Consider the following 20,560-nt stretch of genomic DNA (forward strand, 5'->3'; position numbering starts at 1 on the left):
AGAGAAGAGAGAAGAGAGAAGAGAAGAGAAGAGAAGAGAAGAGAAGAGAAGAGAAGAGAAGAGAAGAGAAGAGAAGGAGTGTAACATGCAGGGTTGCAAAGCTGAGGCCTGGTTCTATCTCTGCCCAGCTGCAAAGATGTGTGCTATTTACTGAGAGTTAATGATCCCAATTTGGCAGGATGAGGCTCAGCAGTAATAGTGATAATAATAATAATAATAATGATACTTAGCAGTTATTGCCAAGACGCTTTCACTAAATCGATTTAGCAAGCATCATTATTTTATTAAGCATGCTTATGTTCATTCTTCCATTAAATGAAGATTTGCCCACCAGAGCTCCATTAGTTAAGGGGTGTGTTGCCAGTGGCTGCTGCTCCAGCAGCATGGGAAACACCGAGCTCCTGATGGCACTTCAGGCTGGCTGGGAGCTGTGGAGGTGCCTTTGCATCACTTGCAGCACCTGTGGCACCCGCCTTTCAAAGGGGCTTTCCCCTCATGGGAGCCACATGCAGATCCCACCTGCACCTCCCAGGGGCTGCTCGTGGTGCCATGGTGCTGCAGCTCCTCTTGCACGATCCACTTGGGAAAAGAGAAGAGCCTTGCACAGCTATTGTCACTGCCAGAGTTTCATTTCATCCCCTCACTTGTGTGTTCCAGGTACCCCCTGGCCTGGCCTTTCTGTGCCTTGCTGCTCTGTGTGGCAGATGCTGTGGAGCTGACAGACATGTTTGGGGAGATCCAGTCTCCCAACTTCCCCGACTCCTATCCCAGTGACTCGGAAATGACCTGGAACATCTCTGTGCCTGATGGATTTAAAATCAAGCTGTACTTCATGCATTTTGACTTGGAGTCCTCCTACCTCTGTGAATACGACTATGTGAAGGTGAGCTGTGACATCTCAGGGCAGGTGGTGGGATAGACAGCAGGGCTGCTTGGCCAGCTGAGAAGGGGTAGTGCTGGAAAAGCTGGGAACAAAACAGTTTTCCCCATTTTATTGGGCTCAGGAGTTGTCAGTCCAGTTGACCACAGGGAGAGCACAGGTAAGCTGGCAGCATCCACTGGACCAACAGTGAGTGGGACACCAGAGTCAGAGCTTACCCAGAGACAAACAAATTTCTGAAAGTATTTGGGCGCCTAATTCTTACTGCACCCAATGGGATTTTCACACCTCTGGGCTGATAAAACACCTGTGACTAAACACCAGTTTGTGCCACTCTGATGCCAGCAAGGAGAAGCCCTGAGCTGGGCACACTTTGTCAGGCCACGGCGGTGGGTGCCTCTTGCAGCCAGCCTGGGTCCCTGGCCACGCCTTGCAGGCTCTTGGGACACCCTGTCCAGCCCCACAGGAAGCAAAAGGGAGAGGTTAGACCTGAGCTTGAGGCTGCTATGGAGCTTTCCAGGGAGCTGTCATGGCCAAATCCTCCAAATATTTCAGTCTGCTTCTCTGCTGGGTGGTAACCCACCCAAAACTGTGGTGGCCACACACTGCAGTGCCCCAGAGCAACCTTGCCTTTACACCACAGGTTTCTCCAAGCAGGGCTCTCCTTCACATCCAGGACAAGGGTGGCTCTCCATATCTCTGAAGATGTTCAAGTGTGGTGCTTCTGGCAGATCAGCAGTAGCAAGCAGGTGCTTTCTAGGTTGCCTGGCTGAGCACACCTTACATCATCACCAGGACAAGCTCCACCCTGCTCCTTCGCACAGGGGCAGGTGGAACTTGCTCCCAGGTCTGGAACCACAGAACTTGGCCCTGGTGCTAGTTGCCAGATAATTGAAATTATTGTTTTATTCTTGCCCTAAGAAAACAAAGCAAACATTTGTGTCTTTTTTCCTCTAGGATCTGTTGCTCCCTGCTTTAATTTCCCCTTTGTGCTGGCACTCACCCTGCTACTAACAGCTCTCATTGAGGTTTGATTAGCTCTTTCTGCTTCTCCTGGATCTTCTCCAAGCACAAGGGCCCAGGGACATATATAGAGATATATTGCTTTAAAACCCCAGTAAGCTCAAGGAACAGATTTCTTGGAAACTTTCCCCATTCCAAGCTTTACCCCTCCTCCTGCCCTTCACCCCCTGCTCTTTTTTCCTTTTTCATAAGGCTCCCTGTTATTTGGCCACGGTGCCAACTTGGCACCACAGCTCTCCCTGCTGCTGGATTTCCATAAGAAGGAGGTATTTTTCACAGGGATTTAGATCTCAGCTGTATAAATTTGCTCGGGGCTGTAACTCAGCTTGCAGAGCCTCCACCACAGAATTACATTTGGAAAGTGATGAAAATGGATGGATTCCAGGAGATCCAGAGGTTACTCTGCTGGGCAAGGGTGCAGTCTTGATGCTACTAAACCACTGGCTTAGAAAACATGAAGGAGAGCAGTGAATGACTCCGTGGCTCTTTTCCTCCTTGGGTTTGTGTGTCCAGCTCTGTCTCCACCTGTGCAAGCTGTAAAACCAGCATCAATCACCCCCCTCTTTGGCAGAGGCCACAGTGCATGGCTATAGAACATAACTGTAGACCTACCATGTACAGGTGCTTCTCTGTAATATTCTGCTGGTGACAGTGAGGAAGCTCAGAAGCACAGGCAGAGCTCTGTGTTCCGTGGTGCTCAATGGATTCCCCATCTATGAACTTGTACCATTGCTTTCTGAGCTCATGGGTAACTTTGATCCCTGCAGCACCACATGCCAGAGAGTTGGACAAGTTAAATATTTGATTATGTGCCTCTGTGTGTGTGTGAAGAAACACCTTCCTGTTTGTTCAGGGTCTTCATCACCTTGACTGCTGTAAGAAGGGGGTTAAAAAGGGGCTGAGCAGGTGGGGACTCAATTCAGGACAGGCAAAAAGCTCCTGTGCCCTGGGCTTTGCTTCTCTCGCTCCTTGGCTGCCCACACACCCAAGCTCTTAAGCAGTGTAGAAGCTCATCCCAAGTGGCAAGCTCAGGGTGATCTGAGCTGTAAACCCACACAGACCTCTGCCTTCGGGGTGGTCTGCAGGAGGGAACAGTTTCCAGAGCTCTGAAACAATGGCTAATTAAAACAATAGCTGTTTATTTCTATATATGCACACGCACGCGTGCCCCCATGTATAGATGTAAAAAATGAACGTGGCTCCTAAAGAAATGCTCACAGCATGGGAGGCTTGTTTGTGAAAATGGGCATGGCAGAGAAGGGGAGTTGCACTTCAGTAAGGAAGTGAGCCAGGAGGAATGGGAGGAACAGCCATCCCCAAAATACCCACCTGGAGAAGCCCCCCAAGCAGGTAGAAAACTCCAGGTTGCTGGAGAGGCAAACTCTGAGGCTCAGCACTCTGGATACAGCCTCTCCTCAGGTTTTGGTGGCTGCTGTCAGCCTCCTGCCAGGTGCATGTGGACAGGGATGGAGCAGCCACCCACCCTGGGCTGCCCGCTTCCTGCTCCTTCCCTTTGCTGTGCTGCTCAGCAGGCTCTGCCCAGCTCATCACCATCCACAGGGAGCCAGTTTGAGGGTTCCTCATTTGCAGAGGGTTTCACCATGATTTGCAAGCCTGCAGCACTGGCCCAGGGCACCCAAAAAGCCACAGCTCTGACTATAAAAGCAGGACAAATGACTTAAACAGTGTCACTGAGGAGGACAGTGACAGGCAGATGGGCATCCTTGGCTTCTAAGGGGCCATCATGAGTAAATCCCTGAGCTTATTACAGAGATCTGAGCCTGGGGAACAGTCAGTGGGGTTTTGCACATTGCTCAGTCAAGCCCTGGAATGAAATCAGTCCCCAAGAGCTTGGCAGCCAGCTCCTTGATTGGAATAAAGATGAGGGGACACCCCATCAATGATTGATGGGGCACTGGTGGGGCAGGACCAGGGAACAGGCTTGGTTTTTCATTCAGGGCAGTGCATGCCCAGCCTGGGGCTGCAAGAAGAGTGAACAGGGCCCATGTACACCTGCTTCTATTCAAACGAGGGAGAAAAAGCACAAATCAAGGTTTGGCATGAATTGGGGGTTCAGGAGGACAGCATCCCCTTCTGATCCTGTCAGCCAGCCTCAGCCGGGGGTCATTCATTCCCTGGAGTGTGGGGTCCCAAAAGGAGCACTTTGAACCCCAGGAGGCAGCTGGGAGAGCCCAAGGCTTTGCTGCTTGTCTTTCCTATCCTGATAGGAAAGTGCCACCTCTCTGCAGAGTGCATTCCCCTGTGCACTGGGGACAGTGCAGGGGGAGGAGGGAGACCAGGCATGGAAACAAGTCATCAGCTCTTGCAGGACCCCAGCATCCTGCCTGGGTCTCTTTTCAGCCCCAGCCCCTCCAGGGAACAAACCTTGCCCAGAAATAGGGCATGTGGGTGCAGCTACCATGCAGGAAGGGACAATCTCTGGAGCCAAGCCAAACCCACAGCACAGGAAACCAGACATCCTCCTTTGTCACCCATAGCAGAGCTGCCACCTATGTTCCCCTGGAAATTCAGGGCAATTTCATGTTTGCAGCATATGAAAGGACCCTAGATGTATCTTGGGGAGAAGAGCTCCGGGAGACTTAGATGAAGGCTTTTGCAGGGGCTGTCCCTGCTTCATTCCCAGCAGTCAGTAGCAGCAGCATTGTGGAAAAAAGCCCCATTGCTCTGGGTGTTGCCTTCTTGCCACACTCTGCGGGGCCGCTCGGCGGGGGCCGCTTCGTGCCCTGCCCTGGCTCTGAGCATCTCCTCCCCATGTCATGTTCCCAGTGTCTTCAGCCCAGCACTGCGATTTCTCTGCCTAATGAGCCATTTATATATATTACAAGTGGTATGTTTGGCCTTCATCAGTCCAATTAGTGCATTCCTGGAGGGCTGCAGAGGGGGGCGGGGGGCGGCTGTGTTTCCGTATTGCCGACTCCTCTCGGGCAGCAGACACCAAACTGCCTGGCCAAATTTCCCTCGGTGTTTCTGGCATTTCATTAACCCCCTGGCTGCAGGAGGCACCTCCAGAGCATCAGTGCTCCCAGGCATCCCCAACAGCCCATGCCCCTGGACAGCATTTTTTTTCCTGCCAGCCAGGGCATCCCAGCTCCTTTGCCCAAGGGGGGAATCACCGTGGGGCAGAGAGGGGCCCCAGAGCTTGGGACACCCATTAGCCACAGCACCAGCCAAAATGCAGGGGGATAGAGACACAGCCAGAGAGAGACTCCAATCTGCCTCCATCCAGAAGGGCAGAAGTTTTAATGAAGGACGGAGGATGCAAGAAAAAACAGGGAAGACAGCAGGAGGCATTGGCACGGGTATATTTAAGGCACAAGGGTGTTGCTATATTTTATTTTTCAAAGGAAGATTCTTTCAGCGTATTTTTATAGGGAATTTCTCTGTGGCAATTGATATTTCCCTCAGGGACGCATCTTCTCTAGTGAAAACGTCGACATCGTGACCCGAGAGGGAGAAACTCCAAACAAACAACCAGGATTTAATTACCAGCCTGCTCGCTGGATGTAAATGATCTACAAAAAAGTATACAGTCCACAGCAGAAGCAGCAAATATTAACCAGGGATGATGACCTCTCTGTTTAGTTTACTGCTGAAGGGCTGCCTCTGCTCCCTGTGGCTCGGGGCATGGGACCCGTCTCAGATAAGGGGCTGTGGATACCTCCAGTGAGGAGAGCACAGCTCTCCCGGGGCCCATCCTGCTGCTCCAGGGCTCTATCCAGGGATCCAGGGATGTCTGGGGCTGGCCCCATGGCTGCAGCATCCTTGAGCAGAGGCACAGGGCACTGGGAAGGTTTTCCAGCACTTTGGGAATGCTGCGCTGCAGGTCCTGCACTCCCTGGGAGGAATGGGAGCTCACACGGAGGCTCTGAGTCCTGGCAGGGGTGACAGCCACCAGCCCCACACAGAGCAGCTGGCTGGAAATTCCTCCTTCCCGCAGATTTCCTTAAGAAAAAGCATTTTCTGTGGAAGAGGCTGTGTTCCACGTGCTAGCACTGCCAAGTCTGTGCATCAGGGCTGAAATGCCTTTTTCCTTCGCTTCTGGTGATGGCACTCCTGTTTTTCAGTCTGAAACACTATTTCATTTCAAAACAATCTTTCAGATTTAAAAGCAATTCTAAAGCACCACAGTATATTTCAAAGGGATTGAAACCAGATGGAGCCCAAATTACTTGTTTTCTTTTTTTGCCCCAGAATGCTGTTACACAAAAAAAAAAAAATTCAATTGGGTTTTTGTCCCCAAAGCAGGGTGCGTGTTTTTTCTCGAAATTCCCAAAATTTATCATCGGAAAGTGTCTCTCTTTTCTGGCCAGCTCCAGCTTGTATGAGAGGATGGAAAATATCTGGAGGCAATGTCAAGGCATGCTGAGTTGCCGTTTCCATGTTGGCTTTCCCTGGTGTGAACGAGTTTCCGCCTGTTTGTTCAGCTCTGGGAAATTTCCCTTTCAGCCCCAGACCCTCCCCAGCAGGCACATCCTGGGGGTCTCTTGGTGACAGGGATGGAGTCAGAGAAGGGTCTCTTCTTGCTGAGGCCAAGCAAGCCAGGGACAACATTCCAGCACCTCCAGGACCCCATGGGCCCCCAGCAGATGACAGATTTCCCCAGGCATGTGCTGGGGGGCTGCAGACTTCATCACAGCCTCAATAGCGGTGGCTTGGCTCGAGCAGTGGTGGCTGCCTGGTGGTGCTCATCACATTCCTCTGCCGAGGCTTATTCATATTCAAATCCCCGGGGGAAGGCAGGCAGGGTGCTGGGAACTGCCTGGGAGAGGTCGTGGTTGAGACAGGGGCTGGGGATGGGATGTGTATGAGAAGGAGGTGGATCAATGCTGGAGAAAACAGCAAGGAAAAAGGAAAGGAGAGGGTTTCCAGGGAAAACTGAAGGGTTTTCTGCAGGCATTACAGTGCTTTAAGGCACAGATAAGGCTCTGTTTTAAAGGGATGCACATAAAGACTACTGAATGTGCTGATATGACAACAGGGCACCCTGGCTCATCAGTCCCCTTCCTCAGCCCTCTGGGTGCATGGTCAGAGTCCCAGCAGTGCCTGGAACCACAGCTCTGGAGCCAGAGAGCCTGGGTGGGAGGGACAGGACCAAACTTGTCCAAGGCAGCCCAAGGGACAGAAATTACAGCTGCTGCTTTGAGCTGATGCAAAACCAATAGGCAGGGACTCCTCTAGGCCCCTCACACAGATGGATCAGTGTTTGAGCCATGGGAAGAGGTGAGGGGAAGCATCTCGGGTACGACCAGCTCTGAGTGGAAATGACACAGCCCAGGGCTGATTTTCACATCCCTTCTTCTGCACTGCCACCCCATGATCTCATCCCACCTCCCAAATGAACTCCCACCCTGCATCCTCCCCTTACACCCCCCAGCTTCTCCCTACATCCTGGATGCCAGGGCTCTTGGCATCTGCCTCAGAGGCCCCTTGAGGCAGAACAAGCAGACCTGAGTCCTTGTGCCCCATGGAGACACTGGTGAGTCCTGGCAGGGGACAGCCTGGGCAAGCACAGGCAGAGGTGTGAGCTCCTGGATGGAGAGGATGATTGCAATCCCAGCCTGACCTGCCCAGGGAACACACAGCAGGCTCTCCAGGCTCACCCCTTCTTTCTGCCAACAGATTGAGACTGAGGACCAGGAGCTGGCAACCTTCTGTGGCAGGGAGACAACGGACACAGAGCAGGCTCCAGGACAGCAAGTGATCCTGTCCCCAGGGCCCTACATGGGGCTCACCTTCAGGTCTGACTTCTCCAACGAGGAACGCTTCACTGGCTTCGATGCCCATTACACCGCTGTGGGTAAGCAGCTTTGGAGCCTGCAGGGCCAGCTTGCTAGAGTAGGGAACCAGATTTGCAGGGACCACATCTCAGGTCAGCCTTGGGTTCCCTGGCAAGAGAAGAACTCGTGTGCAGCCCTTGGGCCATGTGGGACTCACTGGGTGCTCATGTGACCCACCACATGGGATAATGGACTTCTCGGTGTTGTGACAAATGCCCCCACAAAGGGTGACATGTGGAGACCTTCAGGGTGACCTCCCTTCCTTGTTAACTCCATTCTAGATGTGGATGAGTGCCAGGAGAAGAGTGATGAGGAGCTGGCTTGTGACCACTACTGCCACAACTACATTGGCGGGTACTACTGCTCCTGCAGGTTTGGCTACATCCTCCACTCCGACAACAGGACCTGCAAAGGTACCACAGCCACAGCCACAGCCCACACCCAGGCATGGGCACACAGAGGGTCCTTGAGCAGGCATCACACCTTCCAAGGACAGGCACAACAGCCCTTTTTTTGCTGTCAGCAGGGATGAGGTGCTTCTTTCCCAACAAATCCAGTAGTGTGGGACTCCTTCTCCCAGGGGCTGTGCTCCTCAGCTAAGCTCTGTAGATCTCCTCCAGTCAGAAAAATGAAAAGCTTTAGTCCCTGCTCTGAATCTGCATCATGTAGATTGGCTGGGACTAGCTCTCAGCCTAGGGCTTCTGTGCCATGGGCATATTTGGAAGTTGGCTGTGTGAGATTCTCCTTGCATGGACACGTATTTGGGATCCATGTACCCATATTCGGAATCCATGGATCCGCCCAACAGACCCCACTCCACTGGGAGGATTCCTGGGTATGGTCAGGGCTGGGACATGACTGTCAGGGCCCTGATGGAGCCACGGCTGTGTTTCAGTGGAGTGCAGTGACAACCTCTACACCCAGAGGAGCGGGGTGATCACCAGTGCTGACTTCCCCAGCCCCTACCCCAAGAGCTCGGACTGCCTGTACCGCATCGAGCTGGAGGAGGGGTTCTTCATCACCCTGAACTTTGAGGACAGCTTTGATGTGGAAGACCACCCCGAGGTGACCTGTCCATATGACCACATCAAGGTGAGCTGGGCTCTGCACTCTCCTCCTCTCATGCTCACCTTTTGTGTGCCCAGTGCTCTGGTGATGGGATCAGAATCGCCCCAGTCTAAACAGGGATGATAGAATCAGCAGGAGCCTTGTTGTGCTCTGTTGACCCCATGTCACTTACCACATCTGCTTGTGACCCTTCCAGCCAACAGCCACCCTCTTTCTGTTCACATTCCCCCAATACATGGTGCTTAAGCCCTACTCCAGCCCCATCCATTGGCCTCAGGGATCAAAGAGCCCCCTCAAATCACTCCCTCATCTTTGTCTTGGCAGATCAAAGCAGGCCAAAAGGAGTTTGGACCTTTCTGTGGAGAAAAGTCCCCAGGACGCATTGAAACCCAAACCAACAGCGTGCAGATCCGCTTCCACAGTGACAACTCTGGAGAGAACAGGGGCTGGAAGTTGTCATACACAGCAATTGGTAACTCCTGCTGCTTTCCTGTTTGCTGGGCTTGGGAATGGGAAGGGCTTTATAAAGGTGGACAGCTTGAATTTGCTAGTCTGTGATCCTGTCTCCAGAAAGGATCTGTTCCAAAAATTACAATAGGAGAGGCATAAAGTAACATGGAACCCTCCCTCCAACAAGACGATATTGCAGAGCAGAGCAATTTTGGGCAGGATAATTGCACGAGCTACTGTTATTAGCTCCCAGATTTGTAATGCTCAAAGACAGAGAATTACAGACTGAAGGAAAGACATGGAGCCTCCATGCCTGGCTGAGCCATGCCAGTATAGACTAAAGGTTAAAGGAGGGCAGAGATGCTCAAATTCTGCTACATGGGCTGGGTGGAAGAGCTGGGACTTTACATCTGCTCCATTTATTCCCCTGTTTAGCTTCATTTGCTTTCTATTCAAAGGAAACCCGTGCCCACTGGTGCAACCACCAATCAATGGGAAAATTGAGCCTTCTCAAGCCAAGTACACCTTCAAAGACCAGGTTGTCATCAGCTGCAACACTGGATACAAAGTGCTGAAGGTATGGATTGACAACACGGAGCTGGGAATATGAGTAGCAAGAATAGGATACTTCCTCTCAAAGCCATTACATCTCTGGGAGAGTGAACACAATCACACATCATCCTCATCCCCTTCCCAGGGGCAAGGAAAACACCTCCTCTGAGAGACAACACCTTTCCTTTCCAAAGATGCAGAGGGAAGGAGGAGATAGCACTTCCCTGAGCCACCCTCTCAGTGTCCCTCTAGAGCCAGCAACCTCACAGAATGTCAGGCCTGGCACCCCTGCCAGAGAAAAAACCAGCAAAAACTCTGAGGCAGCTGCCAGGGCTCTGCCTGCCCCCCACCTCAGTGGGCACTGTCTCAGCAGCCCTGCAGAGGCCAGCCTCCACTGACTGGGAGGTCCTCGGGGACTTGGGGACAGCTTCAGTGAGTCAAGGGGGGCAGGACTTTGGCAGGCTCTCTCCGGGAAACAGCTGAGAGCCACAGAGAGCATGGCTGACTCATGGGGTGGCTGTCTTCCCTCCAAGCCAGTAGCCCACTTTGACTTCCAGCATGGGCTTGGGTATTTCTCTGATCTCCCGGTCCCATCCTTCGTGCAGAGCTGCCTCCTTACCCATCCCATCATTTACAACAAGAATAAGTGACTCCAGTTCTTTGGCTTTCAGCATGCCAGAGTTGCTGGCAGCAAGAAAATGCCTCAAGTTTTTCATTACAATTTTATTGAAATTTTTAGCTAAAAAAGTCCTCTTCCAGGGCATGCTAGCTATAACCTGACTAAATCACCAAGAAATTCCCTTTTTATTGAGAGATTTATTTCTTTGCCTTGAACATTGATAGGTTGTTGGGTTTTTTTGTTGGTACCTTCTGCACAGGATAACGTGGAAAGTGACTCCTTCCAGATCGAGTGTCTGAAGGATGGCACATGGAGTAACAAGATCCCTGTCTGCAAAAGTAAGGACACCCTTCCCTACCCTGCCAATGTTCTTTTCCTGCTAAAATAATTTCATGCTAATGGGAGCTGCCCTGCCAGAGTGGAGTTCCTTACTCAGAGACACAAACCCAGCCAGAGAGGCTACGTAACCCTGCAGAGCTCTTTTGGCTTGTTCTTGGATAACATAATGGGGCTCAGGCCAAATGCCACAAGCAGGAGATTGGTGCTTTCATTCAGATTACTCATAGAACTTGATTTGTGAGCCACTTTGCTGTCTCCCTGTCAAAGAAAGAGCAAGCCTGGCTCTTGAGAACTGGCTCTGTCAGGTAAGCCTGAGACAATGTGGGATAATCTAGTTCCTGGTCCAAATTTCCTTCCAAATTGAGGCTGTTAAAATGCAGGGCATTAGAGAAGTCCCAGGTACTAACCTAAACTGAGCACTGCTCAGGTAAGTGAGAGGGGAGAGAAATATGTCCAAATATTTCCAAACCTTAAAGTGGGAAACAAGGAGAGAAGAAAAGAAATGCCATTTGAAAGGACAGGTAATAATTTGAATCATCTCATCTGGGCAGATGCTTTTAATAATTGTGCATCTTACCTTGGAAGAAAGAGTATTTCTGGAGTTCTAATTCATGTTTTCTCAGGCCAAATGGAAACTGGGAGGCTCTCAGGCTTGCTAAATAGATTAATAACTGAAAGGGCTCCTTAAAAGCTGTGGAGTCAGTGATGCCTCTGCCCTACTGAAGAAATCCTCACTCTTACACTCTCACTACCACAAATTCCCATTGATTTTTTCCAGCTTGAACAGCAATTGGAGAAAATTTTGCATTGTTTAAAACTTGGAACAAAATCTAGGTAAATATTTTTAACACCAAAAATTATTAATTTTTCGAGAAAATGGAAATTATTACCTGCATTGTTCCAGCTGGGCTGGAACTAATCCCTTCTTGTGCAATATGACTCACTACACTAAATTTCTAAGACATCTTTGGAAAGCCAAGAAGCCCCTAAATGGGCAATTTAGGCCTCTAGACTACAGACTTCCACCTCCCTGGGATGTCTGTGTGAGGCAGGGCACAAACAATGCAGAACATAGAAAGCTTCTCAGCAAAGTGGATAAAATCCAGCTCCATAGCCTGGAGAGGCTAAACAGAAACCTGTGACAACTTCTCCCAGCCATCACCCCCAGGCTGCCCTGGCTGAGCAGAGTGAGGGGCTCCCCAGCAGGGCCGGGGCTCCGCTGGCATCCACGGCACGCTGGCACAGCTCGCTGGGAGCTCATTAACGATTTCTGGTGTTTTGGGGGCTGGGTTTCCTGCATGTCTCTCTCTGCTCATCTACTAATTGGGCTTTCTCTCTCTGCTCTCCTCCTTCCCCTCTGCTTTCGGTGCAGCTGCAGATAGAGCCGACAACCAGACAGAGGGAAGAGCTGGCACCAGCCTGCCTCGATGCCCCTCTGATCTGTCCAGTACCCAGGGCAGGTTCCCTTTCCACTGGCCTGGCTGCCAAATCCATCTCTGTGGCTTGTCTAACCGGCATGGCACTCTTAACCCCCACGCCTGGTGCTTTCTTAACTCCGTCTCGAGAAGGGTGAAGGAAATGGGCGCCGAGCTCCCCTTTCCCGCTGACACACTGCCCCGGGGCAAGGGGGCCCACCTGGCCCCAGCACCGCTGCCTGGGCACCATGTGCTGCTGCTGCTGGCTCCCAGCATTTCTGCATCCCTCCCTCTCCACTCGGACTCCTGGGCCGTCCTGGCTCCCCGTCCAAGGCAGCCGTGCAAGGACTGTGGCACGGCCGCCCAGTTCGTGGGTTGGTGGGTTGGCTTCAGTCTCCCACTGTCCTTCCTCACTGGCCCAGCGTTGCAAATAAGAAACACTCCTTCCCCTCCTCTCCCCAAGAGTCCTGGTGCCTTTCAGGCCCTCTGGACAAGGAGGCCTGGAGGATGGGTTGGCATCACCAGCCCGTTCCTGCAGGCACCAAGCCCTGGCACCGAGACAGGGGGATGGATGTTCCTCCACTTCCCCTTTGCTCCCCATGGCTGGCCTGGCAGAGGTGAGGACAGCCTGGCCTCAGGCTGACTGCAGCTCAAAGAGGTCAGAGCCTGGTATCTGGCCCCATTCACATCCCCAGGAACCATGGGCACGCACACTGTGCTCCCTGGGGCATTGGAGGCTCCACTAGGAGGCTGGGGGGATGTGGACCAGAGGCTTTGAGAGGAGGAGGAGGAGGAGGAGGAGGAGGAGGAGGAGGAGGAGGAGACGTGTGCTGGGGACATCAGTCCCCTTCTGGTCCTACAAAGACAGAGATGCTAAATGGCCCCTTTCCTGAGGAAAAACCCTAGAAAGGTTCACAGAAGGAATGCCCTCCCCTCACCCTTTCAGCAGGGCCTGGGACACTGGTGCAGCAACACGTCTCTGCAAGAGCCCATTCTCCAGGGATAAGGCCTGCCCAGGTCTGAGGGACACACAGGGATGAGATGGGGTGTGCAGGCCAGTGAATGCTGCCCTGCAGCCACGAACAATCCCAGAGCAGAGATGGTCAGGATGGTCCCCTGACATTGATTCCCTCTTTACTGCAAGGAAACAGGTACCCAGAGTCTCCACCCAGCCTGCCTGCAGCTACACACTCATCCCATCACTTGCTGTCTCTATAGACAGTGGAGGAGACCCTGGTGAATGGTGAGCTGCAGTGTTTTGCCATAAATCAGGCTTTTTTCACCCAAGGAATTAGGCAATCCTGAGCAGTGGTCCATATCCCTGGTTCCAGCTACTGTGTCCAGTGATTTCTCTCTTTGTTAGCCTGGATCAGTTAGGACTGCTCTCCTCATTCCCTTCACATCCTGGAGCACATGGGAACCAACAGACCTCACATCATCCCTGATCCACAGGACCTGCTTACTGCAAAGTCACTGTGACTTCCTGCAAAGTCACTGTTTCCCTACTCAACCCCTCATCCTAAACACAGCAGAACCCAGCTGCACAGCACTGCATTTCCTGGCAGGATCAGACCCTGGTTCCTGCCCTCCACTGGGGCAGGTCACCCAGGATGGGGTGGGGAAGGCTGCACAGCATCACCTGAATGTGCTGTGAGCTGCCCACGTGGGAGGGAGGCTCAGCTCCAAGGAAGCGACTCCTGGATTTGGCAGATGAACCCTCCCGCAGCCTGGGGTCCTCCCTGGAGTGTTTGGCACTAACCTAATACAGGGGACAAGCCACGGGGAGAGGCTGGGCAGAGCACTCTGGGGGATCATGGGGAGAAAGGGAACCATGGACAAGCCATGGGGAAGGGCAATGGCACCCCAAAATTCTTCTCCCTCAATCCCACCCTGAGTCAACACCAGGGACTGGTAAAGCAGAGCCACCCCTGCTGATGTCTTGGGGGATGGAGGAGTTTGGTCTCACCCACATGTACTGGTCTCCCCCCTGCCTGCAGACCAGCCAAGCCACACTCTCCATGTCCTTCATCTCCTGCTGTCATAGGACAGCCAGGACCAGGGCTGTTCCACCTGATCTGTAAATGCTCATCAGCACTGTTTGGTGAGCAAGAGCAGAGCAGGAAGGACAGGGCTGTGCTCTCAGCAAAGCCTTTTGCATAGAGGAGCACCCCTGATGCACAGCTGGTGAATCACTGCCTGCCTCTCCCTGCACACTCCTACAATGCAAAGACACACTCTGGGACCATCTCATGGACCTCACCTGCCAGGACAGGCTTCTTCCCCTCCCACTGGTGCAGCAGAGAGATCCTGATCCCTCATGGAGGGGCTCCTGGGCCTGAGGTCTCCACCAGTGGGAGTGTTGGTCACGCAGCCTGTGGGTGGGACACGCTGCTGGTGTTCCTGGTGCCACTCGTGTGCTCTGCCTGTGCAGGGTGGCCATGGCAGGGTTTCACAGAGCCAGGCTGCCCTGCCAGGCCACAGCCCCCTGCAGTGCCATAGAGAAAAGGGACACAGCACCATACAGGCCCTTGGTCTGCCCCACAAGAGCACCATCCCATGCCAGAGCCCAGCACTACCTTGCCTGCTGGCTGGCTGAGCACCCCAAGCTACAGCACAGGGTCCAACCCCCTTCTGTGTTGGCTTTCAGTTGCTGACTGCAAAGCGCCGCCGGAGCTGGAGCACGGCTTTGTCACCTTCTCCACCAGGAACAACCTGACCACCTACCAGGCAGCCATCCAGTACCACTGCCAGCACCCCTACTACCACATGGCCCCCAACAGCACCGGTGAGCAGTGGGCCAGGCCCTGTCCCCACGGCACAGCCAGGGTGGGCACGTGGGATGCAAGAGGGGGAGCTTGGGATGGCAGCTCCAGGGTGCTCTGCAAACAGCAGGCTGTGGATGTAGCCTGCACATACCAAACCCTGTGTCTACCCTGCCTGGACTGTCAGACTGGACAAATCCTGCTCCACAAGGAGGTAGGATGGAGCTGGCCCTGCTGGCTGCTTTGCCTGGGTGTTTCACAGCTTTGGCAGAGCAGTGTGGGTGTCTGTTTTGCATTCTGCCTTCTCACCCTGCCATCTGCTCCCTGCAGACTACAAAATTTTCTGTGTCTCTGTGAAAGGAGCTTCTGCTGGAATGAGCACTGGGTCCAGCAGCCTCTGGAAGGGCTCTGCAAGGCTCCTCATCCCAACACCCAAATGTTCAGCACAGACAAAGCTCAAGCGGTGGGATCATATCACATTGAGTTTTTCCCGCCATCCCCCTTAGTCCACAACCACAGAAAAACTACAAGTTGGTTTATCATTACCACAATTCTCTGTACCCTCCAGACCCAGTTCTGGACACTAGAAAGGGTGCATACACAGCCCAGCCCTTCTCCCTTCTCCCTCAGCAACCAAAGCCAAAAGAATTCTTCACATTCTTGTCTTCCTGCTTTTATCTCCCTGCATATGGTCCCAGCATCACATATGAATTATCAGAATGGGCATTGGCAGCATTTTTGTATGGAGGCAGCTGCCAGCAGAGGCTGAGGCCATAGCACAGCCCTCCAGACAGCTCCAGGCAATGAAACTGAGGATGGAGACATATCCCTGCATGGGGGCAGGGCTACCATGGCCAAGGGCATTAAAAGGGAGGTCACTTCCTGCTCTGACAAAGGGTTCAAAGGGCCCTGAGAGCCGGGCAAGGTCTCCTCACTGGAAAGGACAATCCCTCATGCCAGGACCAGAGCCCAGCTAACACGTTGCTCTCTTGCAGCCACCTACACGTGCGATGCGCTGGGGCAGTGGAGGAGTGAGGAGCTGGGGACCAAGCTGCCATCCTGCAGACCAGGTATTGTGCTGGGGTGGCTTCACACAGCCAGGGGTTCAGAGCAGGGACACACGGAGGGGATGCTGCAGGAACCCTGCTCCTGGTGACAGTGCCAGCTATACATACCCAAGTGCCACAGTGCATGGCCAGGGGGGCCCTGGGGACAGAGGCTTCCTGCCACCCCAGCAGGCCCAGGGGGTCAGGGTGCAGTGGTGGCACTGGGGTCACAGCCATCCCAGCTGTCAGGGCTCCCCAAGCCCCCCACTCCAGCACACAAGGAAACCAGCAGCGCACTGGCCATGCTCAGCTGCCAGCATCCCTGGAGATGGTTTTAGCCAAGAGCAGACTATTACCTGGCTGTCAGCTCCTGTTGGCAGTGTGTACACATCCAGTAGCAATTATCACCTCTTCAAGCCTTCCAGAAAAAAACAAACTGTTTTACAGGGAAGGAAAAGTCCCAAGTCTTTGAGCAGCGGCAGAAATGTTTGCAGCCAGCAAGTTTCCAGGCCAGGCACCTGCTTGGGATTAAACAAAAGTCTCTGGGAGTTTCTGGCCATGGCCAAGCATGGGGCCAGACTGGCTGGCACGTCAGGGGCCTGGAGGCAGTTTGGGTGTGGGCTGTAGTGGGATGTGCAGGGATGGCTCTCCAGAGAGGTGCAGGGATCATGCCATGCAGCAGCTGCAGCCACCCTGGGTTCAGACACTGGTCAGCCCCACGGAGGGTATCTCCTCTCCAGCCATGCCGAGACACTGCAAGGCTAGAGGAAGGACTCCTAAGATTCCCTGCATCCCACAAAACTCCAAGACCAGGGCTGTGGCTGCTCTTGTTGTGGCAGCTGCTCTCTGCATCTCTGCTTGATGTTTCAGCCTGAACTAATTTGAGCTGGGAGCATACGGGGACAGCTTTGGGGCCATAGCTGCTTTCATGGGCCATTTCCAGGCCTTGTGATCAGTGACAGGAGTCAGAGAGACTTCAGGAAAATGGAAAATCCCAGAGAGAGGGTGACGCTCTCCTGAGATCGGCATCTGCCGGCAGCAGCTGCCCAGCTGCTCTTCAGATCTTCACGTGTCTCACGCACCTCCCCATCAATCGGAACCTCTCTTCCAGGAACCTCTGCTCCATGCCTGCCTCTGCCATTAGTGGGAGCATTTGCAGCCTGGTCAGCATTTTTGATATGTAATTTAATAAATATTTGGCTGGATGCACTTCCTCTAAAAGCATCTCCCTGGGACAGCCATCAGCTTCAGTGCAGCAGAGCAGCTGGGCTGGGACACAGGAATTCTTTTCCTGAGCATGTTTTTGATTCCTTTCAACACTGGGAAAGACAGCGTTGTGGAGCACATGCAGAGACACATTCACCATGTTCCCTCCCTGTTAGAGTTACATTTTTCCTAGAGACAGACCCCAGCCTCAACAAATCCACAGTAGCAGCTTCCAGTGCTCCTGCCCTGGTCCCAAGACTGATTCTCACCCTGACCCCACCACCCTGAGTGGTCAGGGCCTCTGTCTGTGAGGTTTTGCATCCTCCCCTCACAGCACAGGTGGCATTGAGGCAGAGTCCCAGCACTTTCCATGGAGGATCTGGGGTTTTTTTGCAGACTGAGAGGGATGAGACCAGCACCTGAGTTGCTGTGATTCGGGACCCCTTCAGATGTAGGACAAGCCCAAATAGGCTCCCACAACCTCACAGTGACATCAGCATTCCCAAGCCACCTGAGAGCCATGTTCCACAGTGCTGCCACAGGCAGGAATCAGCCCCACCACTAACAGCCATATCCCAAGTCTTAAATTCCCCAGGGACAAGGTTGTCCCTCCCCACCCCGTCCAACCTGTCAAAGCCACCTTCAGCATCCTGATTCCCTCATCTTCCTAACACTGTGCTTCTGGGAGCAAAGCAGGCACCATGTCAGGGCTCTTCAGGCATTCATTCTGGTCTGTTGAAGAGCTGAGCAGAGAGCTTCTGGTTTGGCTGCCAGAATTGTGGTTGATGAGATGCAGGACTAAAGGTCATGGTGCTAGGCAACATCCCATGGCTGAGCCTTCTCCAGCCACAGCAGCTCCAGGAGGGCAAATGCCATGGCTGTGAGAACACAGACCTCATGACAGGTCTCAGTGAGGGGTGAGACTGGGTTGATGTCAAGCTCCAGTCCTCCCATCATCATTCCCCTGGGTCTCTTGGCACACTGAGCAGGAGCCAAGCAAGTGCCTGAAAGGTCTGGGAAGGGCTGGGTGAGCTCACAGGTCACAGTGAGGCTGTAAGATTACTCATTTGGCCTTTCTGCTTCTGAAGTGGTGTGGATCTAGCCAAATCCCTCCAGAAACTGAAAATGAAAAAAAAAAATAAAAACAAAACCAAAAAGGACAAAAGAGAGTGCTTGGTTTGGAGATAACCAGCCACACGGCCCTTTTCATTTGTTCCCTAGATAAGTAAGCTGGAGGTAACTGTACTGTCCCTTCTGTCCCCAGTGTGTGGCCGGCCAGCTCGTCCTCTGCCTGGCATCATCAAGCGCATCATCGGCGGGCGGAACGCGGAGCCCGGCTTCTTCCCCTGGCAGGCCCTGATTGTGGTGGAGGACATGTCCCGGGTGCCCAACGACAAATGGTTTGGCAGCGGGGCGCTGCTCTCAGAGTCCTGGGTGCTGACGGCCGCCCACGTGCTGCGGTCCCAGCGGCGGGACAAGACCGTCATCCCCGTCTCCAAGGAGCACGTCACCGTCTATCTGGCCCTTCACGACGTGAGGAACAAGATGGAAGCTGTCAACAGGACAGTGGAGAGGATCATCCTCCACGAGGAGTTTGACATCCAGAACTACAACCACGACATCGCGCTGGTCAAGCTGAAGGAGAAGGTGACCATGGGGAAGTATGTCATGCCTGTCTGCCTGCCCCACTTTGAGCATGAGCTGGAGGGACCTCACCCCAACACGCTGGGGCTGGTGGCTGGCTGGGGGATCTCCAACCCCAACATCACAGTGGACGAGATCATCAGCTCAGGCATGAGGACCCTGTCTGACATCCTGCAGTACGTCAAACTGCCCGTGGTGCTGCACGCCGAGTGCAAGACCAGCTACGAGTCGCGCTCAGGCAACTACAGCGTGACCGAGAACATGTTCTGTGCCGGCTACTACGAGGGGGGGAAGGACACTTGTCTGGGGGACAGCGGGGGAGCCTTCGTCATCCAGGACCCGGGAACGCGGAGGTGGGTGGCCCAAGGGCTGGTCTCGTGGGGCGGCCCGGAGGAGTGCGGCAGCAAGCAGGTGTACGGTGTGTACACCAAGGTCTCCAACTACGTGGACTGGGTGGAGCAGAAAACAGGCTCCTCAGAGAGATGGACATTTCTGGACCCAGAGCTGGAGAGATGAGTGACTAAGCAGCCTGCTGCCACCGCAGCTCCCTTTCTTCTTGTTGTTATTGTTTAATGTGCTCCAGACTCGGGTCTTTCGCAAGCAATAGCCACGATACTCCACGCATGCCAAGCCCTTGCCAGGTCATTTGTTTCGCTTGGTCCCGCATCCCTTCACTTGCATTCTTAGGAAATGCTTGCTAGGGAGCTGGAAGAAGGGGTCGAAGGACAAGATCTCAGCTGGTGTTCTCTGCATGTGCTGCCCATCTGCAAACCTCACCCACACTCCAGGGAACTTCCCTCCGAGCCAGGAAAAAGGCACAGCGATTGAGGCAGTGTTTCCCTAACACCAAAGCTTTGTGCTGCCTACAGGGAATTGTCCCCACCCCCAGGGCTCTCTGGCCAGATCTCTTTGTCAGAAGACGCAGCTACAGAGCTTCAGAGCCTATGGACAGTGCAAGAAACCCATGTGGGCAGGCCTGGACCTCACAGGTCCCCCACACTGGTGAACCCCTTTTCTGTGCAAGGAGTAGTGAGAGAATCCTGGGAGTTTGCCATTATTTTTATAGGCAAACAAACATCTCTTCTTGGTAGCATCTCAGGTGATATCCACCTGACCCCAAAGATGTGAGGATGCATCCACATTTAGCCCTAAACTTCAGCCATGGCTGCCAAGACAGCACCAGCCCAAAAGGGATACCTGTATCCCACCATGAGGGATGAGTGACCTACAGAGAACATGAGGACACAGAGCAGGGCTTGAACTCAGCATCACCCTGGCCTCCAGCCACAAAAATTTCTTCAATCTTCTATCACCTGAAGCCCTCTTCAGTCCCACCCTGAGATTAGCTCTGTGGTTTCCAGCCACAGCAGACTTCCCAAGGAAAATTTTCCATTACAAGACAGCTTCACATCAGCTGTATCTAAGCAATACTTATTTTCAGCAGAATCATTTCATATTAAACACCCTTTCTTGGCTTTCATCTCTTTCTCAGGGGCCTGGTTAGTCCTGCATGACAATTTATTCATACTTGCAAGAACCTAGTCCCTTTTCACTGCTTTTGAGGCCACTGATTTAGCTGATTTACAGGTTACCACTGGTGTTCAGTGTTTATTCATGGCTCTTGTGGCCTATTGCAGGTGTCCAAGTCCTTCTAGACTGACTCAAATCCACCTAACACATCTCCCCAGCTCCCCTCCATGGCCCATGCAGACCAGTCCCAACAAGGAACAAGGACAGGTGAGCTTCCCTTCCTTCAGC

At 53.1% G+C, this 20,560-nt stretch overlaps 1 protein-coding gene across 1 annotated transcript in view; it reads left to right on the forward strand.

Annotated features, from left to right (window-relative positions):
• Positions 1–20,560, forward strand: part of MASP1 (mannan binding lectin serine peptidase 1) — a 22,341-nt gene extending 1,781 nt beyond the window's left edge. The window contains exons 2-11 of the mRNA XM_005419103.2: positions 658–883; positions 7,544–7,721; positions 7,983–8,114; positions 8,597–8,793; positions 9,094–9,241; positions 9,678–9,796; positions 10,650–10,728; positions 14,792–14,929; positions 15,902–15,976; positions 18,423–20,560. Coding sequence (XP_005419160.1) covers positions 658–883; positions 7,544–7,721; positions 7,983–8,114; positions 8,597–8,793; positions 9,094–9,241; positions 9,678–9,796; positions 10,650–10,728; positions 14,792–14,929; positions 15,902–15,976; positions 18,423–19,318 — 2,188 coding nt within the window. The 3' untranslated portion in view covers positions 19,319–20,560. The remainder of the gene's footprint in view (positions 1–657; positions 884–7,543; positions 7,722–7,982; positions 8,115–8,596; positions 8,794–9,093; positions 9,242–9,677; positions 9,797–10,649; positions 10,729–14,791; positions 14,930–15,901; positions 15,977–18,422) is intronic.

The sequence above is a fragment of the Geospiza fortis genome, unplaced genomic scaffold (genome assembly GCF_000277835.1).
Source record: "Geospiza fortis unplaced genomic scaffold, GeoFor_1.0 scaffold172, whole genome shotgun sequence".
Taxonomy (NCBI): Eukaryota; Metazoa; Chordata; class Aves; order Passeriformes; family Thraupidae; genus Geospiza; species Geospiza fortis.